Source organism: Scyliorhinus torazame, chromosome 9 (assembly GCF_047496885.1).
Source record: "Scyliorhinus torazame isolate Kashiwa2021f chromosome 9, sScyTor2.1, whole genome shotgun sequence".
Classification (NCBI taxonomy): Eukaryota; Metazoa; Chordata; class Chondrichthyes; order Carcharhiniformes; family Scyliorhinidae; genus Scyliorhinus; species Scyliorhinus torazame.
Genome location: NC_092715.1, coordinates 227,605,907 through 227,629,922, shown reverse-complemented (window position 1 = coordinate 227,629,922; position 24,016 = coordinate 227,605,907). Strand labels below are relative to the sequence as shown.

Below are 24,016 nucleotides of genomic sequence, written 5' to 3'. Positions count from 1 at the left end.
GGATCGAGGCACTGCATAGATTCAACACCACCTCCTCCTGTGCCAGGCTCAGCCTGATGCAGCTGGTCGGTGGAGGGGGGCCTTGAGCCATGGACCCCAGTATAGCCAGCGCGCACTGCTCAAGTGGAAGACCCTGTGGCATAAAGTTCCATGGCGACCGTCACCTTGATGGCCAACGGAAGCGGGTACCCTCCCCCATATCCCCACTGTGCCAGGTGCAGCATGATTCGGAAGATATGTCACACTGCCATACTGCTCAGCCGGTGTCTTCAACGGCATGCCCGGTCCAGCAGGTCCTCGGCTGACACACGCTGTTGGAACATCCAAGGCCTGATGTGGTGCCTCATTCCCACCTCAAAGAACAACAAATAACAAAGAAATGTACAGCACAGGAACAGGCCCTTCAGCCCTCCAAGCCCGTGCCGACCATGCTGCCCGACTAAACCACAATCTTCTACACTTCCTGGGTCCGTATCCTTCTATTCCCATCCTATTCATATATTTGTCAAGATGACCTCCTCCTTGGCCTGTTGGGCAGAGAGCCTCCATTCTCACTGGCTGCCACCTGTTTTGCTGGGGCAGGCTCTGCTGCTGCATGATCCTCCTCCGCGAGCAGCTCCAGTCTTCGTGCACCCCCAGGGCTGCAGCGGCTAGAAGGAAGAACTATTCCTGGTTGGATTCCATTATCCATCGCCTGCAAGGGGCGAAAGGCGAACCCCCATGCCCAACCAGATCCACTGGGCTGCACAATGGCCCCGGTTAGCACTTCAAACTCTGCCCCGCATTGCCCCCTCCTCCTCCCCCTATCCTGACACCCGGCCATTCCCCCTAGTATTCTGCCCCCTGGCCCCATCGATGTCCAGCCCCATGAAGGCCTGTGGTCCTGGCACCCATCTCTTGCCGTCAGGGGCACAATCGGCAGACACTACCCACATCATCGGTAAGCTCTGTGGCCCCCGCCCGGCACACCCCTTGTAGTGGCCACTGTGGGTGATGCCCTTGGGCCGCATGCTGCCCCACCGATGAGTGGCGGCTAGTTTTAGGGGGGGGGGGGAAAGAGTTGGTAGTTTGGTGGAGGGTAAGGTGCGTGCTTGGTGGGCTGGGGTGTAGGGGTTGGAGGGTGGGGGCACTTGTGGCTGGTGTTACTCTGCACAACCATGGGCCACGGTGGGTGGTCAATGGGATGTGCAGCCTTGCAGCAATGGCGGTCCGTGTCTGGACATAACCCCAGTTCTGTGGGGGGGTCACCCCGACCCTACAGCCTGTCCCCTGGTCACACCCCAACCCCCCCGACAGTCACGCCTCTGCATGTCCTACCTCCTCTCTCTCCCTCATCAGCCACGACGTCGGTTTCCTGATTTTTAAAAGCACAAATGAACCTTGCCCTTGGGAATTTCTACCCCCCCCCGCACACCCCCGCCCCCGGCAGAGGCAGAGGATTGCGGAGGCCCCGGAGAATGCCAGGTCCGTCCCGCTAAGGATATGCGAACGGTGTTTGGTGTACATGCGGACTGAAACACATTGATGCCGCAGTCATAGCATCGGAGAATTGCGATTTGGCATGAACCCGGCACCTGCTGAGATTTCGGCGTCAAAAGCAATTCTTTGCCCAATCACCTTTTCCGCTTTCGGCATTGGCTGACGGAGAATCCCGCCCTGTATGATTTCAAGAAGGTGTTAGATATAGCTCTTTGAGCTAAAGGGGGTCAAAGGATATTGGGGGGTTGGATAGTGCGGCGGGAAAGTTGGCTCAGGTTATTGAGTTGGATGATCATAATGAATGGCTGAGTGGCCGACTCCAGCTCCTATTTTCTATTCTTTTACGTTGGAACCTGTAGAATTTTAAGAAGTAGCTTTTTCTGCATACTGGAGGACAATCACAAGGATACAAGCATTCAAAGTAATCCAGTTTTGTAGTTCGCATGGGAAGTGATAGGAAATAATTTCAAACAGACCTGGAAAAGTAAAGTAGAACACAAACACAGTGGGCCATATAAATAGCAATGCAGTTTCAGCTTTATTCTTTAGTTTTTATGACAGTATCTTTCAGTTGAAAAGTTACATTAAATAACATTCTTCAAATGGTAATATAACGCCACATAAATATGTACTTTTCAAACAGTATATATAGGTATTTGGGGCTTTGATAAGACTCTTTAAAAAAAAAAGAGCTGGGTGACCTTTAAAATTATTATTCTGATAGGGTGGATATCTATCTGTGGGGAAAAATATCTCTAGAAGCTATCAATATAATATAGTCACCAAGAAGTCCAATGGAAAATTCAGGAGAAACTACTTTACACAAACACAGGCCACACACACAAAACGTATAGATGTATTGATGGAGAAGTTGGACAACATGAGCGAAAAGGGAATAGAGGATTATTTTGATAGTTAATTAGGAAGCGAGGAGGCTTGAGTGCAACATATATGCCAGCACGGACTAGTTGGGACTAATGGCCTGCTTCAGTTTCTGTACTGTATCCTAGGATTCTCTGGGAAGCTAGGGAGGAGATTGCTGAGCCTTTGGCCTTGATCTTAAAGTCATCTTTGTCTACAGGAATAGTGCCAGAAGACTGGAGGATAGCAAATGTTGTCCCCTTGTTCAAGAAGGGGAGTAGAGATAACCCCGGTAACTATAGACCAGTGAGCCTTACTTCTGTTGTGGGAAAAATCTTGGAAAGGTTTATAAGAGATAGGATGTATAATCATCTGGAAAGGAATAATTTGATGAGAGATAGTCAACACGGTTTTGTGAAGGGTAGGTCGTGTCTCACAAACCTTATCGAGTTCTTTGAGAAGGTGACCAAACAGGTGGATGAGGGTAAAGCAGTTGATGTGGTGTATATGGATTTCAGTAAAGCGTTTGATAAGGTTTCCCATGGTAGGCTACTGCAGAAAATACGGAGGCATGGGATTCAGTGTGATTTAGCAGTTTGGATCAGAAATTGGCTAGCTGGAAGACGACAAAGGGTGGTGGTTGATGGGAAATGTTCAGGCTGGAGTCCAGTTACTAGTAGTGTACCACAAGGATCTGTTTTGGGGCCACTGCTGTTTGTCATTTTTATAAATGACCTGGAGGGCGTAGAAGGATGGGTGAGTAAATTTGCAGATGACACTAAAGTCGGTGGAGTTGTGGACAGTGCGGAAGGATGTTACAAGTTACAGAGGGACATAGATAAGCTGCAGCGCTGGGCTGAGAGGTGGCAAATGGAGTTTAATGCAGAAAAGTGGGAGGTGATTCATTTTGGAAGGAATAACAGGAAGACTGAGTACTGGGCTAATGGTAAGATTCTTGGCAGTGTGGATGAGCAGAGAGATCTCAGTGTCCATGTACATAGATCCCTGAAAGTTGCCACCCAGGTTGAGAGGGTTGTTAAGAAGGCGTATGGTGTGTTAGCTTTTACTGGTAGAGGTATTGAGTTTAGGAGCCATGAGGTCATGTTGCAGCTATACAACACTCTTGTGCGGCCGCATTTGGAGTATTGCGTGCAATTCTGGTCGCCGCATTATAGGAAGGATGTGGAAGCATTGGAAAGGGTGCAGAGGAGATTTACCAGAATGTTGCCTGGTATGGAGGGAAGATCTTATGAGGAAAGGCTGTTTTCGTTAGAGAGAAGAAGGTTAAGAGGTGACTTAATTGAGGCATACAAGATGATCAGAGGATTGGATAGGGTGGACAGTGAGAGCTTTTTCCTCGGATGGTGATGTCTAGCACGAGGGGACATACCTTTAAATTGAGGGGAGATAGATATAAGACAGATGTCAGAGGTAGGTTCTTTACTCAGAGAGTAGTAAGGGCGTGGAATGCCCTGCCTGCAACAGTAGTGGACTCGCCAACACTAAGGACATTCAAATGGTCATTGGATAGACATATGAACAATAAGGGAATAGTGTAGATGGGCTTTAGAGTAGTTTCACAGGTCGGCGCAACATCGAGGGCCGAAGGGCCTGTACTGCGCTGTAATGTTCTATGTTCTATGTATATGTTATGTAATCCCTTGCAATTCTCTCCATTCGAAAGCTGAAACATACAAAACATGGAAATTTGAACCTATCTGAAACTTTATTTTATAAATTTAGAGTACACAATTATTTTTTTCCAATTAAGGGGCAATTTAGCATGGCAATCCACCTAACCTGCACATCTTTTGGGTTGTGGGGCTGAAACCCACGCAGACATGGGGAGAATGTGCAAACTCCACACGGACAGTGACCCAGGGCCTGGATTCAAACCAGGGTCCTCAGCGGTGCAGTCCCAGTGCTAACCACTGTGCCGCATGCCGCCCTCCAAGCTATCTGAAACTTGATTGAATTTAAAACGAAATCAAATTGGTCAAATCAAAACTAGAGTCTTTCCCTTTTTCATAATCTCTCCACAATTAGCCAACTTCAATCAATATTACTTTTGCCTGAGTCAGTGAGTAATAAGTTCAATTCCAGAAATTTCAACACATATCCTAGGATAATCATTTCAGCTCTGAAAGGATGCTGTGTTGGTGGAAGTGCTAACTTTGAGATGTGATATTGCCGTCATTCAAGATGGCCACAAAAGATCACAGGGCATATTTCAAAGATGCCTTGACGAACATCTTTAAACATGGGCAACAAAAGATCTTGGTTAATTATGTGCACAAATTGATGACTGTGTTTGAGTACAATAAAAGAGTGATTATACCCTGCAAGGAATTCACTGCAGTCTGGCTTGTGCAGAGGGCATAAGGTGCTAAATAAATGAATGTTCCTCCTCGGTTATGAATATATTTTCTTTTTGTTGATAATCCATAAACATTGATAAAAATATCAATTCCTAACATGAAGTTAAATATATATATTTTTTATCTAAATCTAAAATGCATGATGAAGTACTCCAAAGGTTTCATTACACTGTATCAAAAGTGATAAAAAATATATTTATATATTAAGCCACCGTATTTACAGATACTCATAAATAATCACAGATTATGCATCACATTATACTGGATAAATTTTATTAATCTCAAATAAGGAAGTATTTAAATATTTTAGCAGATTAATGTCAGTAACAATTTTGTACTTCAAACATTTGATTAAATTTGTACATCAGGTGCTTTTTTTGAACAAAACGGTTTTCCTGCACAGGGACCACAAAACAAATGTTACATTGTTCACACAAGAAAACACAGGCCGGGTTTTCCAGCAGTGGAGGTGGTTCATCATCGGCTGCTGGTGGGATCCTCCGGTTCCACCAAATGCATTGCCATTTTCTATAGCTTGCAGGCCACACTGACGGGGAACCTGCTGTGGGCAGGTCAGAGAAATCTTAGTCCGCAGTAGCCGGTGTACAAATAGAACTCAAGTACACAATTGGACTGGGCCACTTGATGATACCAAATCCATGCATTTCAAAGTTTTCAATTCATCATGCATATTCAATTAATTTGCCATCCACAGGAAGGAAACTGAACTGGGGGAAAAAATTACAGTGTTTGCACTGTTACAGGGTAGAGAAGTGACAAATGTTCTGCTCCTTTAATGGGTAGTCTCCTGCTCATATAGTGGTGTATGACCTCAGGAATGCTGTCAAATGGAAGACTGTGCTCTCCCAAGATGTATTTATCTTTGGTTTTGGTCAGTTTCATGTGCATGAAACCTCGGCTGCTCCTGTAAATAAGCAAAATAGCAAAGAATGACCAAACACAATTCACTGGGATTTATGGTGGTGTAATTCCATTTTAACACTACCACCTAGAAGCTCCACTCCAAGCCACGCACTACCCTAACTTGGAAATATGTCACCAGTCCTTAATTGTCACAGAGTTAAAATCCTGGAACTGCCTCCCTAACGGCATTGCGATTGAACATGCATCACATGGACTTCAGCTGTTCAAAGAATGCAGCTCACCACATAAAGGTAATTAGGAACGAGTAATAGTTTCTGGCCTAGTCAGCGATATCATGAATAAATAATGATGAAAGGTTAATTTCCTAAATTCAAATGTGATAATTTTTTGTTTTGAGGTTAAAAAGTTCAAAAAGGCTTCTTTGTGTGGCAACAATTTGTTTCTACCTGATCAAAATCGCTGTAGCTCTTCATAGAATTGAGATGCCTTTTACCTTCAAATGAAACATTTTATGAAACTTGCAGTTTCGCATTCAGAACTTGTTTTATTGAATTTGTTTCAAGTGATTTCAACTTCCTCTTCATTCTGGACTTACATCTTATTTTCTAACACTTTGGGCAGGATTATCCGCCCTACCCCACTGGCTGGTTCCACTGAAGTTGACCCCAGCTGCAGGTTCTCACCAGCAGGTACTGGCGAACCACCTCCACTGTGGGAAATCTGGGCAAGGTAGGATATTTTCAGCCATTAAGTCTTCCACACAATTGGGACTTCCGCTGGTGTTTGCGAGCTCCCATCGGTGGCTCATATTTGCAACGCTTTCGGGGCTCTCCCCGATTCTTCACTCCCCCCCCCCCCCCCCCCGATTATTGTCGGCCTTTGGGGCCGTCCCGGGCGTCAAGCGGGGCCGGTTTGAAAACCGGCGAGGAACCCGTGCGGGCAGCTGGAGCTGAAGCGTCGGGCCCAGCACGCGCGGCGGTCGGAGCAGTGGGGGCGGAGCTAAACAGAGGACGAGGCGGCAGGCCCGAAGCCAGGGCGCGATGTAGGTGGGATGTTCCAAATCGGGTGGCTCCCGCCTAGAATGCTTTGAGAAGACTGAAGTCCGGTCCCAGGGGAATTCTTGAGGAATACAAAAAAGAAGAGAAAGAAGTTTTAAAGAAAGTTTGTTAAATTTTTTTTTCTTGAAGGAAGAACTTTTTGTTTTTTTTCATTAAAAAAAGATTGAAGAGGGAAAAAAGGGATTAAAAAAGAGGAAAAATAATAAGTCGTTAAAGGATGCGAAAAGCAGCATCGAAGAAGTGAGGAAATGCGGGCTCACCGTTGAAAGAGAGGACCAGCAAAAGCGCTGACAAGATGGCGGGTGCCGGTCCGCATGGTGGGACCGCACTGCTTACGGTAGAGAAAATGACCGAGGTGCTGGCTGTGGAGCTGGAAATGCAGTTTGCAAGGCACATGGAAGCTTTGAGGAAGGTGATGGCGGACGCATTGAAGTCATTGGTGGAGGAGGCAATCGTCCCGGTAAGGTTAGCTGTGGCAAAGACATCGGCCGAGGTGAGAGAGCAGGACGAGAAGATGCAGGAAGTGGAGGAGGCCGTGTAGCAGCACAACGACCAGCTCACCTCGATGGGGGACAAGCTGCGGAGTGTGGTGGAGGTCAACAGAGGACTCCGAGCAAAGCTCGAGGAATTTTCTCGGAGCTTTTGCTGGTCCTCTCTTTCAACGGCAGCACGGTAGCATTGTGGATAGCACAATTGCTTCACAGCTCCAGGGTCCCAGGTTCGATTCCTGGCTTGGGTCACTGTCTGTGTGGAGTCTGCACATTCTCCGTGTGTGCATGGGTTTCCTCTGGGTGCTCCGGTTTCCTCCCACAGTCCAAAGATGTGCAGGTTAGGTGGATTGGCCATCCTAAATTGCCCATAGTGTCCAAAATTGCACTTAGTGTTGGGTGGGGTTACTGGGTTATGGGGATAGGGTGGAGGTGTGGACCTTGGGTAGGGTGCTCTTTCCAAGAGCCGGTGCAAACCCGATGGGCCGAATGGCCTCCTTCTGCACTGCAAATTCTGTAAACTTGGGAGAACCTCTCGAGGCGGCTCAATCTGGGAATTGTGGGCTTGCCTGAAGGGACAGAGGGCCCAAGGCCAACAGAGTACTTCGCTAAGAGGTTGGTGGAGTTGATGGGGGAGGGTGAGAACCCCTCCCGGTATGAGCTGGACCGAGCTCATCGGTCATTAAGGCCGAAGCCCAAAGTGAATGAGCCGCCAAGAGCAGTAATTATCTGCTTCCATAAGTACTGCATGAAGGAGAAGGTGTTAAGCTGGGCAAAGCAGAAGCGCGAGGTGCAGTGGGATGGTGCTAGAGTTCGAATCCACCAGGACTTGACGGTGGAGTTGGCAAAAAAACGAGCAGCGTTCGGGCGAGTGAAAGCGGCACTGTACAACATGGGGGTCCCAACAAGGATAACGCCAAAGATTTTTAGTTTGAGACAGCGAAGGCGGCTGAGGCATTCGTGAAGGCAGAAGGCTTGGGACAGACATGAGGAGCGGAGCTGGAAGAGAGACTGTGGACTATGATTGGGGAGCTGGAAAATGTATAAATGCTATAACTTTCTTTTCATCGACGTGTATTGTAACTTACTTCACTTCACATTGGTACAGAGTTCAAGTTATTGGTCGGGTTGATTGGCATTCTGTGTTGCGACGGTTATATCTTATTTTAGTGAATTGTATGGGTTGGATTGTTGTTTTTGTTTTGTTTTCTCTGGGACTGGGTGGGAGGGGACGGTATACCTTGGCGGGGGGGAGCCAGCCACGCTAGCTAACTAAAGTCGGCTAGTGAACGGAGGTGAGGTGAGAGGAGGGCTGCGGACATTGGAGCCTGGTTAGCAGGTTTTGATGGGCCTACGAGGTGAGCAAGGGGGGGGGAAGGGATCGATGCTGGGAGATGTTTTTTCAAGAGGAAATGTAGGGAGAGTTTTTGAGAGGGGGGCGGGGAAGGGGTTCGATATTAATAATGGATAGAGGCGAGTCAGGCTCATGGGACAGGTGGTATGGTGGATAAGAAGGGTGGGGAAGGGGGGGGTGAGAGACCCCAGTTAGGATAGTCACGTGGAACGGGTTAGGAGATCCGGTCAAGAGGTCAAGGGTGCTCGCGCATCTTAAAAGTTTGAAAGCCGATGTAGCAATGCTGCAGGAGACTCACTTGAGGGTGAAGGACCAGGTGAGACTTAAAAAGGGCTGGGTTAGTCAGGTGTTTCGCTCTGGATTTGATGGAAGGGCTCGAGGGGCAGCGGTAATGGTTAACAAAAGGGTACGGTTCCAGATGGAGAAGGTGGTTGCAGATCAGGGGGGGTCGGTACGTGATTGTGACAGAGGTGCTGGAGGGGAGGCTAGTGGTGCTGGTAAGTGAATATGGTCCCAATTGGGACGATGTGGGATTCGCAAAGGAGGTGTGTGGGTCCATCCCTGACTTGGACAGACACAAACTTATAGTGGAGGGGGATTGGAACTTGGTGCAGGAACCAAGGTTGATCAGGTCATTGCCGCGCTCGCTGGTCCCATCGGGGGGGGCAAAGGCACTGGTTGGGCTAATAGTGGAAATGGGAGGGGTGGACCCTTGGAGGTTTCGGCACCCAAGGGAACAGGAGAACTCGTTTTTCTCAGCAGTCCATGAGGTATACTCGCAGATCGACCTTTTCGTGGTGGGGAACGCTTTGCTGGCTGGGGTTGAGGGGTCGGAATACTTGGCAATTGCAGTATCAGATCATGCTCCGCATTGGGTGGATACAGTACTGGAGAAGGGGGTAGCGCAGAGGCTGGGGTGGAAATTAGATGTGGGACTTTTGGGGGACCAAGGGTTCTGTGACAAAATTGAAAAGGTAATTGAGGAATATGTAGGTTTCAACTGTACGGGTAAGGTGTCGAAGGCAGTTGTCTGGGAGGCTCTGAACGCGGTGGTGAGGGGTGCGGTGATCTCGTTTAAGGCCAGGGTGGACAAAGATGAAAAATTGGAGCAGCAGCGGGTAATAGACGAGATGTTGGAGGTAGGTAGGAGTTATACAGAAGATGAGGACCCAGCAAATTTGGAAAAGAGGAAGGAACTACAGGCCAGCTTTGACCGACTATCTACCAGGAAGGCGGTGCGCCAACTGAGATGAGCAAGGGGTGCAGTTTACGAGCATGGAGATAATGCATGTGAGGTCAGCTCCGGAGGGAGGCAGCGGTAAGGGAAATTGTTGAGGTGAAGGACAGGGCAGGGAAGTTGGTGGTGGCTCCGGATCTGATTAACAAGATCTTTGAGGAATTTTATGAGAGGTTGTACAGGTCAGAGCCACCTGGGGGAGACCGGGAGATGCAGGAATTTCTAGATGGGTTGGAGTACCCAAGGTTAGGGGAGGGGGACAGGGCTACATTAGAAGGAGCGATAGTGGAGCAGGACATAAAAGATGCGATTGGGAGGATGCAGTCGGGAAAGGTGGCAGGGCCGGATGGGTTTCTGGTGGAATATTCTAAAAAATTCAAGGCTAGGCTGCCACCCCTGATGGTGGGGATGTTTGAAGAGGCGATAGGGAAGGGGGTGTTGCCACAAACGTTGGGGCAGGCATCAATTTACCTGTTGCTAAAAAAAGATAAGGACCCGATGGAGTGTGGGTCGAATAGGCCCATATCACTTTTGAATGTGGACGCCAACAGTATTGGCGAAGGTACTGGCGGATAGGCTGGAGGAGTGCCTCCCGAAGGTGATAGGTGAAGATCAGATGGGGTTCGTGAGAGGGAGGCAGCTCTTTTCAAACGTTAGAAGGGTATTGAGCGTCGTTATGGCACCGGCAGGGGGGAAGGAAACAGAGGTGGTTGTGGCATTGGACGCTGAGAAGGCGTTTGACCGGGTAGAATGGGGTACTTGATGGCAGTTCTGGAGTGGTTTGGGATTGGACCAAGATTTGTGAACTGGGTAAAGCTACTATAAAAAGGAACCGAGGGCAGGTGTCCGCACAAACAACATCAGCTCGAGATACGTTTCTCTCCTTGTAGGACTAGGCAGGGTTGTCCTATATCCCCCCTGCTGTCTGCACTCGCGATTGAGCCGTTGGCCATCGCATTAAGAAGTTCGGGGGTATGAAAAGGAATAGTGCGGGCGGAATAGAGCATAGGGTGTCTTTATATGCCGATGACTTGCTGTTATATATGTCGGAACAGAGTGTATCGATAGGGGGAATATTCGAGCTGCTTCGGGTGTTTGGGTCTTTCTCGGGGTACAAACTAAATCTAGACAAGAGTGAGTATTTTGTGGTGTCGCGGTCGGGGGTGGGAGCAGGGGTGGGGGTGGGGGTGGACTGCCATTCCGTAGGGCAGGGACTCACTTTAGTACCTGGGGTGCAGGTTGCCCGGGAGTGGGGGGGGGGGGGGGGGGGGAGGGGTTCCGCAGGTACAATATTTCTAGTTTGGTGGGGAGAGTGAAAGCTGATCTGGCAAGGTGGGATGGTCTCCCTCCGTCACTGGCAGGTTGGGTACAAGCGGTTAAAATGAACATGTTGCCGCAATTTCGGTTTATTTTCCAATGCCTGCCTATTTTCCTGCCAAAGGCTTTTTTCAGAGTGATTGAGGGAATAATTACTTTGTTCATATGGGGAGGGAAGGTGGCCAGAGTTAGAAAGGTGCTGCTACAGAGGGGAAGGCAGGCAGGGGGTTTGGGTCTTCCGAACCTCATGTATTACTACTGGGCGGCGAATGTGGAGCTGGGTCAGAGGGGTTGATTCCCATTGGGTCAGAATGGAGGAGAGTTTGTGAAGGGGGTCAGGATTCAAAGCATTAGCAACAGCGCCGCTCCGGATGGCGCCGGGGAAATACTCAGGGAGCCCGGTAATAATAGCTTCATTGAGAATTTGGAGGCAGTTTCGCCAACACTTCGGGTTGGGGGCAGAGTCAATGGAAATGCCGATTAGGGGGAAGGGGATTAAGACACTAAAAGATTTGTTTCTTGGGGGTCGGTTTGCAGGATTGAACCAGCTGGAAGCGAAGTATGGACTGGAGCAGGGGGAAATGTTTAGATACATGCAGGTTTGAGATTTTGCCAGAAAGCAGATAGAGCTTCCCGGTGGAGCCAGACTCAACATTGCTGGAGGAGGTGCTGACGACAGGAGAAGGGGGTAGTGTCGGCGGTTTACGGAGCTATTTTGGAAAACGAGAAGGCACCACTGGGAGGGACCAAAGCAAAATGGGAGGGAGAGTTGGGAGAGGATATGGAGGGCGGGTTCTGGTGTGAGGTGCCCCGGAGAGTGAAGGCCTCCACCTCGTGGACGAGGTTGAGGCTGATACAGCTGAAGGTGGTAAACAGAGCACACCTCATGAGAACGAGTATGAGCCGATTCTTTGATGGAGTAGAAGATGCGTGTGAATGTTGCGGGGGGGGCGGGGTGCTAATCAAGTTCATATGTTTTGGTCCTGTTGAAAGGAAGGACGTTTCTAGGGTAATTTCTGAAGTGGTGCACGTGAAAGTGGACCCGGGCCCCCGGGAGGCCATATTCGGGGTGTCGGACCAGCCAGGGTTGGAAACGGGTGCGGAAGCAGATCTTGTAGCCTTCACCTCATTGATTGCCCGAAGGTGGATCCTGATAGGTTGGAGAGCAACCTCCCCACCTTGTGCCCTGGCGTGGCGGAGGGACCTGTTGGAATTCTTGACTCTTGAGAAGGTTAAGTTTGAACTGAGGGGAAGAATGGAGGGGTTCTACGATTCATGAGCATTATTCATTGTGCACTTTCAAGAACTAGATAACATAAGAACATAAGAACTAGGAGCAGGAGTAGGCCATCTGGCCCCTCAAGCCTGCACCGCCATTCAATGAGATCATGACTGATCTTTTGTGGACTCAGCTCCACTTTCCGGCACGAACACCATAACCCTTAATCCCCTTATTCCCCTTATTCTTCAAAAAACTATAAATCTTAACCTTAAAAACATTTAACTGCTTCACTGGGCAAGGAATTCCATAGATTTACAACCCTTTAGGTGAAGAAGTTCCTCCTAATATGCCCCCTAGTTCTGCTTTTACCCGCCAGTGGAAACAACCTGCCCGCATCCATCCTATCGATTCCCTTCATAATTTTATATGTTTCTATAAGGTCCCCCCCGCATCCTTCTAAATTCCAACGAGTACAGTCCCAGTCTACTAAACCTCTCCTCGTAATCCAACCCCCTCAACTCTGGGATTAACCTAGTGAATCTCCTCTGCACATCCTCCAGCGCCAGTACGTCCTTTCTCAGGTAAGGAGACCAAAACTGAACACAATACTCCAGGTGTGGCCTCACTGACACCTTATACAATTGCAGCATAACCTCCCTAGTCTTAAACTCCATCCCTCTAGCAATGAAGGACAAAACTCCATTTGCCTTCTTAATCACCTGTAAACCAACTTTTTGCGACTCATGCAATAGCACACCCAGGTCTCTCTGCACAGAAGCATGTTTTAATATTTTATCATTTAAATAATAATCCCTTTTGCTGTTATTCCTTCCAAAATACCCTCACATTTGTCAACATTGTATTCCATCTGCCAGAGCCCAGCCCATTCACTTAACCTATCCAAATCCCTCTGCAGACTTCCGGTATCCTCTGCTCTTTTTGCTTTACCACTCATCTTAGTGCCGTCTGCAAACTTGGACACATTGCACTTGGTTCCCAACTCCAAATCATCTACGTCCAAATCAAATAACATCAGACATTAGTTGGGGTGGGTGGGTGGGGGGAGTGGGGCTGTGTGCGTTAATGGTGACTGTGGGTGATTGCTGATTCCTTTTTGTCATTTGTTTATGTGAACATGCGGGCTAATGTTTTGGGTTTGGTGGGAGGATGGGATCGTTGTTATTGATGTGGGGATTGACATATTTGTTACTGATTATTGTTTATTGTTGGTGGGTGTAAATTTGGGAGAAAATGTGAAAAAAGAGAATAAAAATATTTATAAAGAAAAAGATCTTCCACACAATTCACAATCCACACCACTCCAATCTTCTTGGGGTTTTTAATTATCTTTATGAGCTTTTGTCAACTGTCCACATGATTCAATACAACAGTGTGATGGAAATTGTTATATATATTTTATATTTTGTTGTCATAATGTTATTAAAAACCCTAGATTCAAATACATACAGGCAGTATGTCTACTAAAGCTGTGATTAAAGTGGTCGTAAAGGTGGTAATAATTGATTTTAACCATTTACTTTTTTACATACAGATGTCTAATGGAATATTATTTATGTTTAGGAGGTTTCCTGTGGCGCAGATCATTTAAAAGAGTTTGTGTTTAGTCCTAGCAAAGGACATCAAGGGACATCTTAGTGGGAGGTGACTGGAGAATGCCTTATGCTTGGGATACAGATGATGTAGTTAATGGGAGGAGCTAGCTTGTCAATGCCTTTCCATCCGATTTGAGTCTGATAGGATTTTCAGGGCGTTCCTGAAAGGGTCTCTCTCTCCAAAAGTCTGCACAGAGTAGCAAGTAGACCTGATTGTTAATTTTATTTATTTGAGTGACATTTGAATTGTATTGGGTTGCTTAATTGGAATAGATAGTAGCAGATGTACTACAGGGAATTAAAGTTTTTTTCTTCCTTTTAATTAAGAGCTGTTTTAACTATTAATTGGAAAGCTATTACTGTGCAGCTAATCTGATTGATTGTGTGTTTAAATAAACAATTATGTTAACAGTAGATTGTCAGTGTTATGACTCCTGTGGTTTAGTAGTTGTTATAACCTGCCTGCTTACCATTGGTTGGGGACTAATGACAATCCCACAATCCTGTGGGAGTATGAGCTTCCCCAATGAGGGGGGGCGGAGAAACCATTCGTAAACTCCATGTATAAATAAAGCTGGCCAGTTTGGAACCAGCAGGAAGGAGTGTGCAGCAAGGGAAGTTGCTGCTGCTGTTTTATATATATATATATATATATATATATGTTATTGTAAATAAATGTTATTACTTTGTATCCTTAAAACTCGTGCTGGATTCCTCATGGCCCTTACAAAAGTAATCTTCCCTCAGTCTTAGAATTGCAAAATGTTGGGATTATCTTAGTGAGTCTCAAACATTTCGGGGTTGGTGTTATTTGAGACATCAGTTTTCCTCAACTGAAAATTTTTGTATTGAAATTCTGCAGAACACCTTGTAAGAGTCCTTCTTGTATATTTCCTTTGTTATGTAGGTGGACTGGGAAAAACAAGTTGGTAGTGGATTTCAAGAAAAGGAATTTGTGGAATGTTTAAGAGATTTTTTTTGGAGCAGCTTGTGGTCGAGCCCACTTGGGAACAGGCAATTCTGGATTTGGTGATGTGTAATGAGGCAGACTTGATTAGGGATCTTAAGGTGAAGGAATACCCTGCAATTTGAGAGGGAGAAGCTGGAGTCAGATGTAACGGTATTACAATTAAATAAGGGTAACTGCAAACACAGGAGGGAGGATTACTTGGAAGATGAGATTGCGGAGTACTTGGAAATGCATGATAAAATAGGACTGAGTCGCACGGCTTTGTCAAAGAGAGGTCACGTCTGACAAATCTGTTTGAGTTCTTTGAGGAGGTAATAAGGAAATTAGACAAAGGAGAACCAGTGAACGTGATTTATTTAGATTTCCAGAAGGTGTTTGACAAGCTGGCGCATAGAAGATTGTTAAGTAAGTTAAGAGCCCATGATGTTAAGGGCTGGCATGGATAGAGGATTGGCTGACTGGCAGAAGGCAGAGAGTGGGGATAGAGTACCATAGAATTTACAGTGCAGGAGGCCATTCGGCCCATTGAGTCTGCACTGGCTCTTGGAAAGAGCACCCTAAGGGCACTAAGGGCAATTCATCATGGCCAATCCACCTAACCTGCACATCTTTGGACTGTGGGAGTAAACTGGAGCACCCGGAAGAAACCCACGCAGACATGGGAGAACGTGCAGACTCCACACAGACAGTGACCCAGGCCAGGAATCGAACCTGGGACCCTGGAGATGTGAAGCAACTGTGCTCATCACTGTGCTACCGTGCTGCCCACAAGGGTCTTTTTCAGGGTTGCAGCCGGTGACTAGTGGTGTGCCTCAGGGATCTGTGCTGGGACCACAATTTTTCACAATATACATTAATGACCTGGAAGAAGGAACTGAAGGCATGGTTGCTAAGTTTGCAGATGATACAAAAATCTGTCGAGGGACAGGTAGTTTGAAGAAGGAGGCTACAGAAGGATTTGGAGAGGCTAGGAGAGTGGGAAAAAGTTTGCAGATGATACAAAGATCTGTAGAAGGACAGGTAGTATTGAAGTAAGGGGGCTGCAGAAGGATTTGGACAGGCTAGGAGAGTGGGAAGTGAAGTGCCAGATGGAATACAATGTGGAAAAGTGCGAGGTTATGCACTTTGGAAGGAGAAATTTAGGCATAGACTATTTTCTAAATGGGGAAATACCTAGGAAATCAGAAGCACAAAGGGACTTGGGAGTCCTTGTTCATGATTCTCTTAAGGTTAACGTGCAGGTACATTTGACAGTTAGGAAGGCAAATATAATGTTAGCATTCATGTCAAGGTGGCTAGAATACAAGACCAGGGATGTACTTCTGAGGCTGTATATGGCTCTGGAGTATTGGGAGCAGTTTTGGGGCGCCTATCTAAGGAAAGATGTGCTGGCGTTGGAAAGGGTCCAGAGGACGTTCACAAGAATGATCCCTGGAATGAAGAGCTTGTCATATGAGGAACGGTTGAGGACTCTGGGTCTGTACTCATTGGAGTTTAGATGGATGAGTTGGGATCTTAGTGAAACTCACAGGATACTGCGAGGTCTGGAGAGTGGACGTGGAGAGGATGTTTCCACTTGGACGAAAAACTAGCACCAGAGGATACAATCTCAGACTAAAGGGAAGATCCTTTAAAACAGAGATGAGGAGGAATGTCTTCAGCCAGAGGGTGATGAATTTGTGGAACTACTCTTTGCCACAGAAGGCTGTGGAGGCCAAATCACTGAGTGTCTTTAAGACAGAGATAGATACGTTCTTGATTAATAAGGGGATCAGGAGTTATGGGGAGAAGGCAAAAGAATGGGGGTGAGAAAAATATCAGCCATGACTGAATGGCGGAGCAGACTCGATGGGCCAAGTGGCCTAATTCTGCTTCTATGTCTTATGGTCTTATCTTCCCTTTTCTTTTATTTTATTACTTCTGGTCCGTGGACCCATAACCAGAATGTGCCTTTAAGCAGAAGAGCGTATGCCGAGGTTTTGTACTTTGGGGTGGAGACTTGTCAGCACAGAATAAATATTAGGAACTGATTTTGGAGGAAGTTGGTTCGATTGGCTAACTGGCAGCTGGTGGGTTGGCCAGGCACAGTGTTCTGCCTGACAGCAGTCAGTGATTGGTTCTTACTAGATGATTTCTTTCAAAGATAACCAGCCAGAAGCCTCTAGACCATCATGGAGTCATAGATGTTTACAGCATGGAAACAGGCCCTTCGGCCCAGCCTGTCCATGCTGCCCAGTTTCTATCACTAAGCTAGTCCCACTTGCCTGCATTTGGCCCATATCCCTCTGCACGCTGCCCATGTAACGGTCTGTTTTTTAAAGGAAAAAATTGTACCCGGCTCTACCACTGCCTCTGGCAGCCAGTTCCAGATGCTCACCACCCTCTTATGTGAAGAGATTTCCCCTCTGGTCTCTTTTGTATCTCTCTGCTCTCACCTTAAACCTATGCCCTCTAGTTCTAGATTCCTCTACGTTTGGGAAAAGATGTTGGCTATCTACCTTATCAATGCTCCTCATTATTTTATAGATCTCTACAATTTCACCCCTAAGCCTCCTACGCCCCAGGGAAAAATGTCCCAGCCTATCCCACCTCTCCTGAGAACTCAGATCATCAAGTCCTGGTAGCATCCCTCGGAAATCTTTTCTGCACTCTTTCTAGTTTAACAATATCTTCCTATAATAGGGTGACCAGAACTGAACACAGTATTCCATGTATGGTTTCACCAATGTCCTGTACAACATTGAATTCAGCAACTTCAGTTAATTAGCTCTACCCGACCTCGACCCATTTGTTTTCATCCCATTTCATTTTACCTGTCTTTTACCATTTCTTTCTCTCTTGTCTTTCTTTATATATATTTAACCCCACCCCTATTTTATCCACCTTTCCTTTCCCTTTCTACCCTTTGCTTCCTCCTTCCCCTCTCCCCACATCTGCATCTGTCACAGTTTACCCTCTGATGTTAGTTTCTCTGCTGTTTGGCCTTTCACATATTTTGTTCTCACTGGGGACTGCCATTAGCACTCTTTCCCCATGGTTTCTGTGGCTAACCCATTTTCCTGGGTTTCTGTGGCTATGACTCATTCTCACTCCACAGTATGAATATTATCCACTTTCTCTGTATTATAGCTTTGACAAAGGGTCATCTGGACTCAAAACGTTAGCTTTTTTTCACTCCCTACAGATGCTGCCAGACCTGCTGAGATTTTCCAATTGGTCAAGATCCTGTTGCAATCTTATAAAAGAAGAGGAGCTTTGTTTTCTCCCTCTCTGTGCTACTGGTTGCTAGCTGTCTCTGAGTCTGCAATGAAGATCATTACAATCTGAAGGAAAAGAAATAACCTACTGAAGGCCTAAACCGTGAGGAAGAAATAAACTGGAAGACATCCACCTTAATCAAAGATCCTTATAGTTTTGTTTTACATTTTCCTCACCTCTCAACCACCCCTTTCCTCCTGTGAGGTTTGTCGATGTGTGTGCATATAATAGAGAGAGTGGGACGGGTTAGAAAGGGGAAGTTGGGATCGGATAGTAGATAGCCAGTTGTATTTTCTGCCTATTGAATTATAATTACTGTTAATAAAAGCTATTTGTGTTAAATTGACAAACCTGGGGACCTGTAGTCAATTTATCTCAACCAAAGGCACGGGTATTAATATAAAATCTAATTTCACTTGTGTTGTGATGCCAGGTCAGTGAGGCTGGAATTGACTGCCGCGAGTGTCCAGAAATAATTTGATGGCTCAATCCTAGGGATGTTTGGAATCATAGACAATGACAATTTAGGGTACAGTATATCTTAAAGAGGCACCAGGTTTGTAATAGCATAACAGGATGACTCTGAAAGTTGCTAAGGCCTTTCTTCAGTCTTTGATTTATAAGACATAGGAGCAGAATTAGGCCACCCAGCCCGTCGAGTCTGCTCCGCCATTCAATCATGGCTGATATTTTCTCATCCCCATTCTCCTGCCTTCTCCCCATAACCCCTGATCCCTTTATTTATAAGGCCTTTGAAAAGACAAGTTAATTGAACTGGCAAGTGAATTAAAAATAGAGGTAGGAGAGCCCAACGCACCAGTAGTCCTGAAGCAATTTCTGTTGGGGAAACCAATCTGGAGAATACAGCTGCAGTTCGAGTACGAGAAGGAATTTTTAAAAGTAGAGATGTGGGAAGAAGAGGAAGAAACAGCTTTTCAAAGGGAAATTGAAATGAGGAAATTTGGTGGGGAAATGAATGATTAGGAAGGGAGGGGAAAAGGAGGGAGGGAAGTTAAAGCAGAAGTTGAGGAAAGTCCAAGTGGGGATATGTTTAAATGTGTACAGGCTCTACCAAAGGCTCTAGACTGGTACAAAAGGTGAAGTCACACGGGATCAGGGGTGAGCCAGCAAGATGGATTCAGAACTGGCTTGGTCATAAAAGGCAGAGAGTGGCAATGGAAGGGTGCTTTCCTAATTGGAGGGCTGTGACTAATGGTGTTCCGCAGGGATCAGTGCTGGGACCTTTGCTGTTCGTAGTATATATAAATGATTTGGAGGAAAATGTAACTGGTCTGATTAGTAAGTTTGCAGACGACACAAAGGTTGGTGGAATTGTGGATAGCGATGAGGACTGTCAGAGGATACAGCAGGATTTAGATCGTTTGGAGACTTGGGCAGAGAGATGGCAGATGGAGTTTAATCCGGACAAATGTGAGGTAATGCATTTTGGAAGGCCTAATGCAGGTAGGGAATATATAGTGAATGGCAGAACCCTCAAGTGTATTGCAGTCAGAGAGATCTAGCTGTACAGGTCCACAGGTCACTGAAAGGGGCAACACATGTGGAGAAGGTAGTTAAGAAGTTATACGGCATGCTTGCCTTCATTGGCCAGGGCATTGAGTATAAGAATTGGCCAATCATGTTACAGCTGTATAGAACCTTAGTTAGGCCACACTTGGAGTATAGTGTTCAATTCTGGTTGCCACACTACCAGAAGGATGTGGAGGCTTTAGAGAGGGTGCAGAAGAGAGTTACCAGGATGTTGCCTGGTATGGAGGGCATTAGCTATGATGAGCGGTTGAATAAACTCGGTTTGTTTTCACTGGAACGACGGAGGTTGAGGGGCGACCTGATAGAGGTCTACAAAATTGAGGGGCATAGACAGAGTGGATAGTCAGAGGCTTTTCCCCAGGGTAGAGAGGTCAATTACTAGAGGGCATAGGTTTAAGGTGCGAGGGGCAAGGTTTAGAGGAGATGCACGAGGCAAGTTTTTTTACACAGAGGGTAGTGGGTGCCTGGAACTCGCTGCTGGAGGAGGTGGTGGAAGCAGGGACGATAGTGACATTTAAGGGGCATCTTGACAAATACATGAATAGGATGGGAATAGAGGGATACGGACCCAGAAAGTGTAGAAGAGTTTAGTTTAGACGGGCAGCATGGTCAGCACGGGCTTGGAGGGCCGAAGAGCCTGTTCCTGTGCTGTACTTTTCTTTGTTCTTTGTTCAAAGTTTAAGGAAAGGGGTGTACATGCATTCTTGAAGGAATGGAGTGGACAAGAGAAAAGTGAACATTATCCATGCAAAGTAAATTGACAGGGCAGGCACAGGAGGTTTGTGCTTCCCTGTCAGAGGGCGTGTTGAAGGATTATGATGAGGTAAAAAAGGTTATTTTGAGGTGTATATGTATTTGTTCCAGAGGATTATCGGCAAATGTTTCAGAATTCAAGGAAACAGCTGGAACAGACTCATGTTGAATTTGACTGGGTTAGGCAGAAATTTAATCGGTGGACACGAGCACTGGGAGCTGAAACCAGATCTGAGGTTCAGAGAAATCATTCCCTTGGAAGAATTTGTGATAATAACCATGTTGAAGTCCAAAGGGTTATGACAAGCTAGACAAACAGCAATTTAAAAAAAATATCCAATTAATGATCAATTTAGCGTGGCCAATCCATCTACCCTGCACATGTTTGGGTTGTGGGGGTGAGACCCACACAGACATGGGGAGAATGTGCAAACCCCACATGGACAATAACTCGGGGCCAGGATCGAACCCGGGTCCTCGGCGCAGTGAGGCAGCAGTACTAACCACTGCACCATCGTGCCTCCCAGACAAAGATCAATGATGGCTGATGATTATGAGCTGATCCATAAATTTAAAGATTTGTTCCGTCACCCTCATAATTTTGAAAAGGATAGTAAATGGGAGAGTGAAAGGAAAGCATGTAGCCAAGGTAAGGAATGGATAACTCGCAATATTCAAAGGCACAGAGTGTGGAAGGGAGACTCGAAGGCCGAAATGTTACCATTAAAATAAATTGGGACTTGTTTGTTCAACATTTTTGGAAGTTGTGTGGAAAGCCCATGAGACTTGCTGGGGTTCATGAGGAGAATTCTGAAAAGGGAAGAAAAGTGGATAAAACTAAACGGTAGACTGTAGCTCTAGTTAGAACTAACAGGCCTGAGGTAAACATGACTGAGGGCACAGGTGTGGCGAATGAGGTCGATGATAAATGATAATCATGCAGGGCTTTTGTCTGAGGGACGATCACTCCATTTTCATCCAATTATGCAACCAAACTCTGAACTATTTTAAGGAACACAGGTGCTATGCAAACTCTCTTACTGGAGGGATTTGTTTTTTCCCTCCAGAGAAGTCAATGAAAGCTAAGGTGTAATGAATGGGATAAGTGGAGAATATAGCCAGTGTATAAAGTACAATTGGAGGTCCAGACATTGTTGGAGTGGTTAAGAATTTACCAGTCGATGGAGTTGACTTGCTTTTGGGGAATGATTTGGCAGGAGTGAAGGTTATAGCTTCACCCTTGATTAGAGAGTCTGAGGGACGATGAGGAGTCAAAACAGTTACAGAAACAATTTCCAGATACTTCTCCATCATGGGTGGTGACCAGGCCAATGTCTAAACAAAGTCCAGCACCAGAGATTGAATTCATGCCACCATCTGATGGTTAAATAGCAAAAGCTATCCTTGAGGATGAAGGAAATTCAGAGGAAGCCTTTGGTAGGACTTCATTGAGGCCCAGGAGGCAGACCCACAGTTACAGAATAGCACATTGAGCTCTCACAGAAGTTGAGGCTGAAGGGGAGTGCTCTTATATTAAGAACAGAGTACGGATATGGAAGTGGGGACATTCTCATAGGCCTGTGGACAAGGAGTGGACAGTTAGCATCAGATAGTGGTACCCCCGAATATCATAGGGAAATGTTGCAGATAGGGTGTGGGACAGTGGCAAGTACTGCTGCCTCATAGCGTCAGGGACCCAGGTTCAATTCCGGCTTTGGGTGACTATCTATGTGGAGTGTGTCTGCGTGGCTTTCCTCTGGGTGTTCAGATTTCCTCCCACAGTTCAAAGGTGTGGTGGACTGGCCATGCTAAATGGTCCCTTAGTGTCCAAAGATGATTTGATTTGATTTATTATTGATTTGATGTGAAGGTAAGATAGGGTTACATAAATGGGGTGGGGGAGTGGAACAAGGTAGGGTGCTCTTTCAAGGGTTGGTGCAGACTCAATGGGCTAAATGGCCTCCTTCTGCACTGTAGGGGTTCCATGATAGCACATGAGATACCAATGGCAGGACATTCGGAAAACTCAGGCATCAATCAACATGAATTTTTCCTGGTCAGGAAAATCAATTCCAATGAGAAACGGTAAGGGATTTGCCAGGTTAGTGATTAACACTCAGGAGGCTGACAAGCTGCAGACCCATATACACACTTAATTCCCCACACACACCATTGCAGCCAACAAGAGGGCAGTAAGAAGAGCGGCACCCCATTTAATGGATGCCGAACTCGAGACCCTGCTAGATGCCGTGGAAGACAGGCAGGCAACCCTGTACCCTGGGCAAGGAAGGAGGCTGCCAGCCGCCGCCGTTCACTGTGCCTGGACGCAGGTGGCAGAGGTTGTCAGCGTCATGGGCAACACCATCCGGACCGATCAGCAGTGCAGAAAAAAACTGCACGATTTCCTTAGGGCAGCCAGGGTGGGTAGGTAGCACTGTACCCCTGGCACCAACCCCTGTCCCACACACCCATTTGTCATGCGAGAGTACCTTTAAGAAATGGGTGATTTTATAGAATAGCTGTAGTGGATGTACCTTTAAGAAATGGGTGTTTATTACTGCAGTGATGTCAGAGTGTGGGTGGAGCTGGGCTGTCTGTCAGCTTTTAGTTTTGCTTTGGACTTGCAGCTACAGGGTGTGTTTTAGTTTTGTTTTGAGAGCTAGATAGCTGCAGGCAAAGCAAACAGCTGTAAGGATCTCTCTCTGCAGGCTGCAGACTGACTTCAGCTCATTTGGGGATTTCAAAGTGGTACATGACTCAGTAGAGAAGTTAAACGTGATGTCTTTCTGTAAAAGGGTTCTTTTATTTGTCTTATGGATGTTGGAAGGAAAGATCAAGAGTTACTTATAGGGTACTGTATTCTTTGGGGGATTTATTGGTGTTGATAGTTGTTAAGACGTTTACTGTGGGTTTATAAAGTGTTAACTGGTTTCATAAATAAACAATGTTTTAATTGAGCCAATGTTGTTCCTTTGTTTAAGAACGGTAGCAAGGATAATCCAGGGAACTACAGGCCGCTGAGCCTTACGTCAGTGGTAGGGAAATTACTGGAGACAATTCTTCGAGACAGGATCTACTCCCATTTGGAATGATGTGGAGATGCCGGCGCTGGACTGGGGTGAGCACAGTAAGAAGTCTTACAACACCAGGTTAAAGTCCAACAGGTTTGTTTCAATGTCACTAGCTTTCGGAGCGCTGCTCCTTCTTCAGGTGAATGGGAAGCATTCACCTGAAGAAGGAGCAGCGCTCCGAAAGATAGTGACATTGAAACAAACCCATTTGGAAGCAAGGGGTCGTATTAGCGAGAGGCAGCACGGTTTTGTGAAGGGGAGGTCGTGTCTCACTAACTTGACAGAGTTTTTCGAGGCGGTCACAAAGATGATTGATGCAGGGAGGAGGGCAGTGGGTGTTGTCTATATGGACTTCAGGGGACGTGCCGGAACATCGCAGCACCTCCGAATCCCCCCTCCCCCTGTCCCTGGCACAACACATGGGCAGCAGGCTGAACAGGATGGCATCACGCCACCTGGGACACCCGAGCAGCATCCGGACCCACTCAGGCCCGGTTGCCCCAGAAGATGGCCGCCAAAGG

General features: G+C 46.6%; 1 protein-coding gene across 1 annotated transcript in view; it reads right to left on the bottom strand.

Annotated features, from left to right (window-relative positions):
- Window positions 1–1,989: 1,989 nt before the first annotated feature.
- The window catches only part of LOC140429754 (SH2 domain-containing adapter protein B-like), a 199,443-nt gene continuing 177,416 nt past the window's right edge, over window positions 1,990–24,016 (bottom strand). The window contains exon 6 of the mRNA XM_072517127.1: window positions 1,990–5,643. Coding sequence (XP_072373228.1) covers window positions 5,460–5,643 — 184 coding nt within the window. The 3' untranslated portion in view covers window positions 1,990–5,459. The remainder of the gene's footprint in view (window positions 5,644–24,016) is intronic.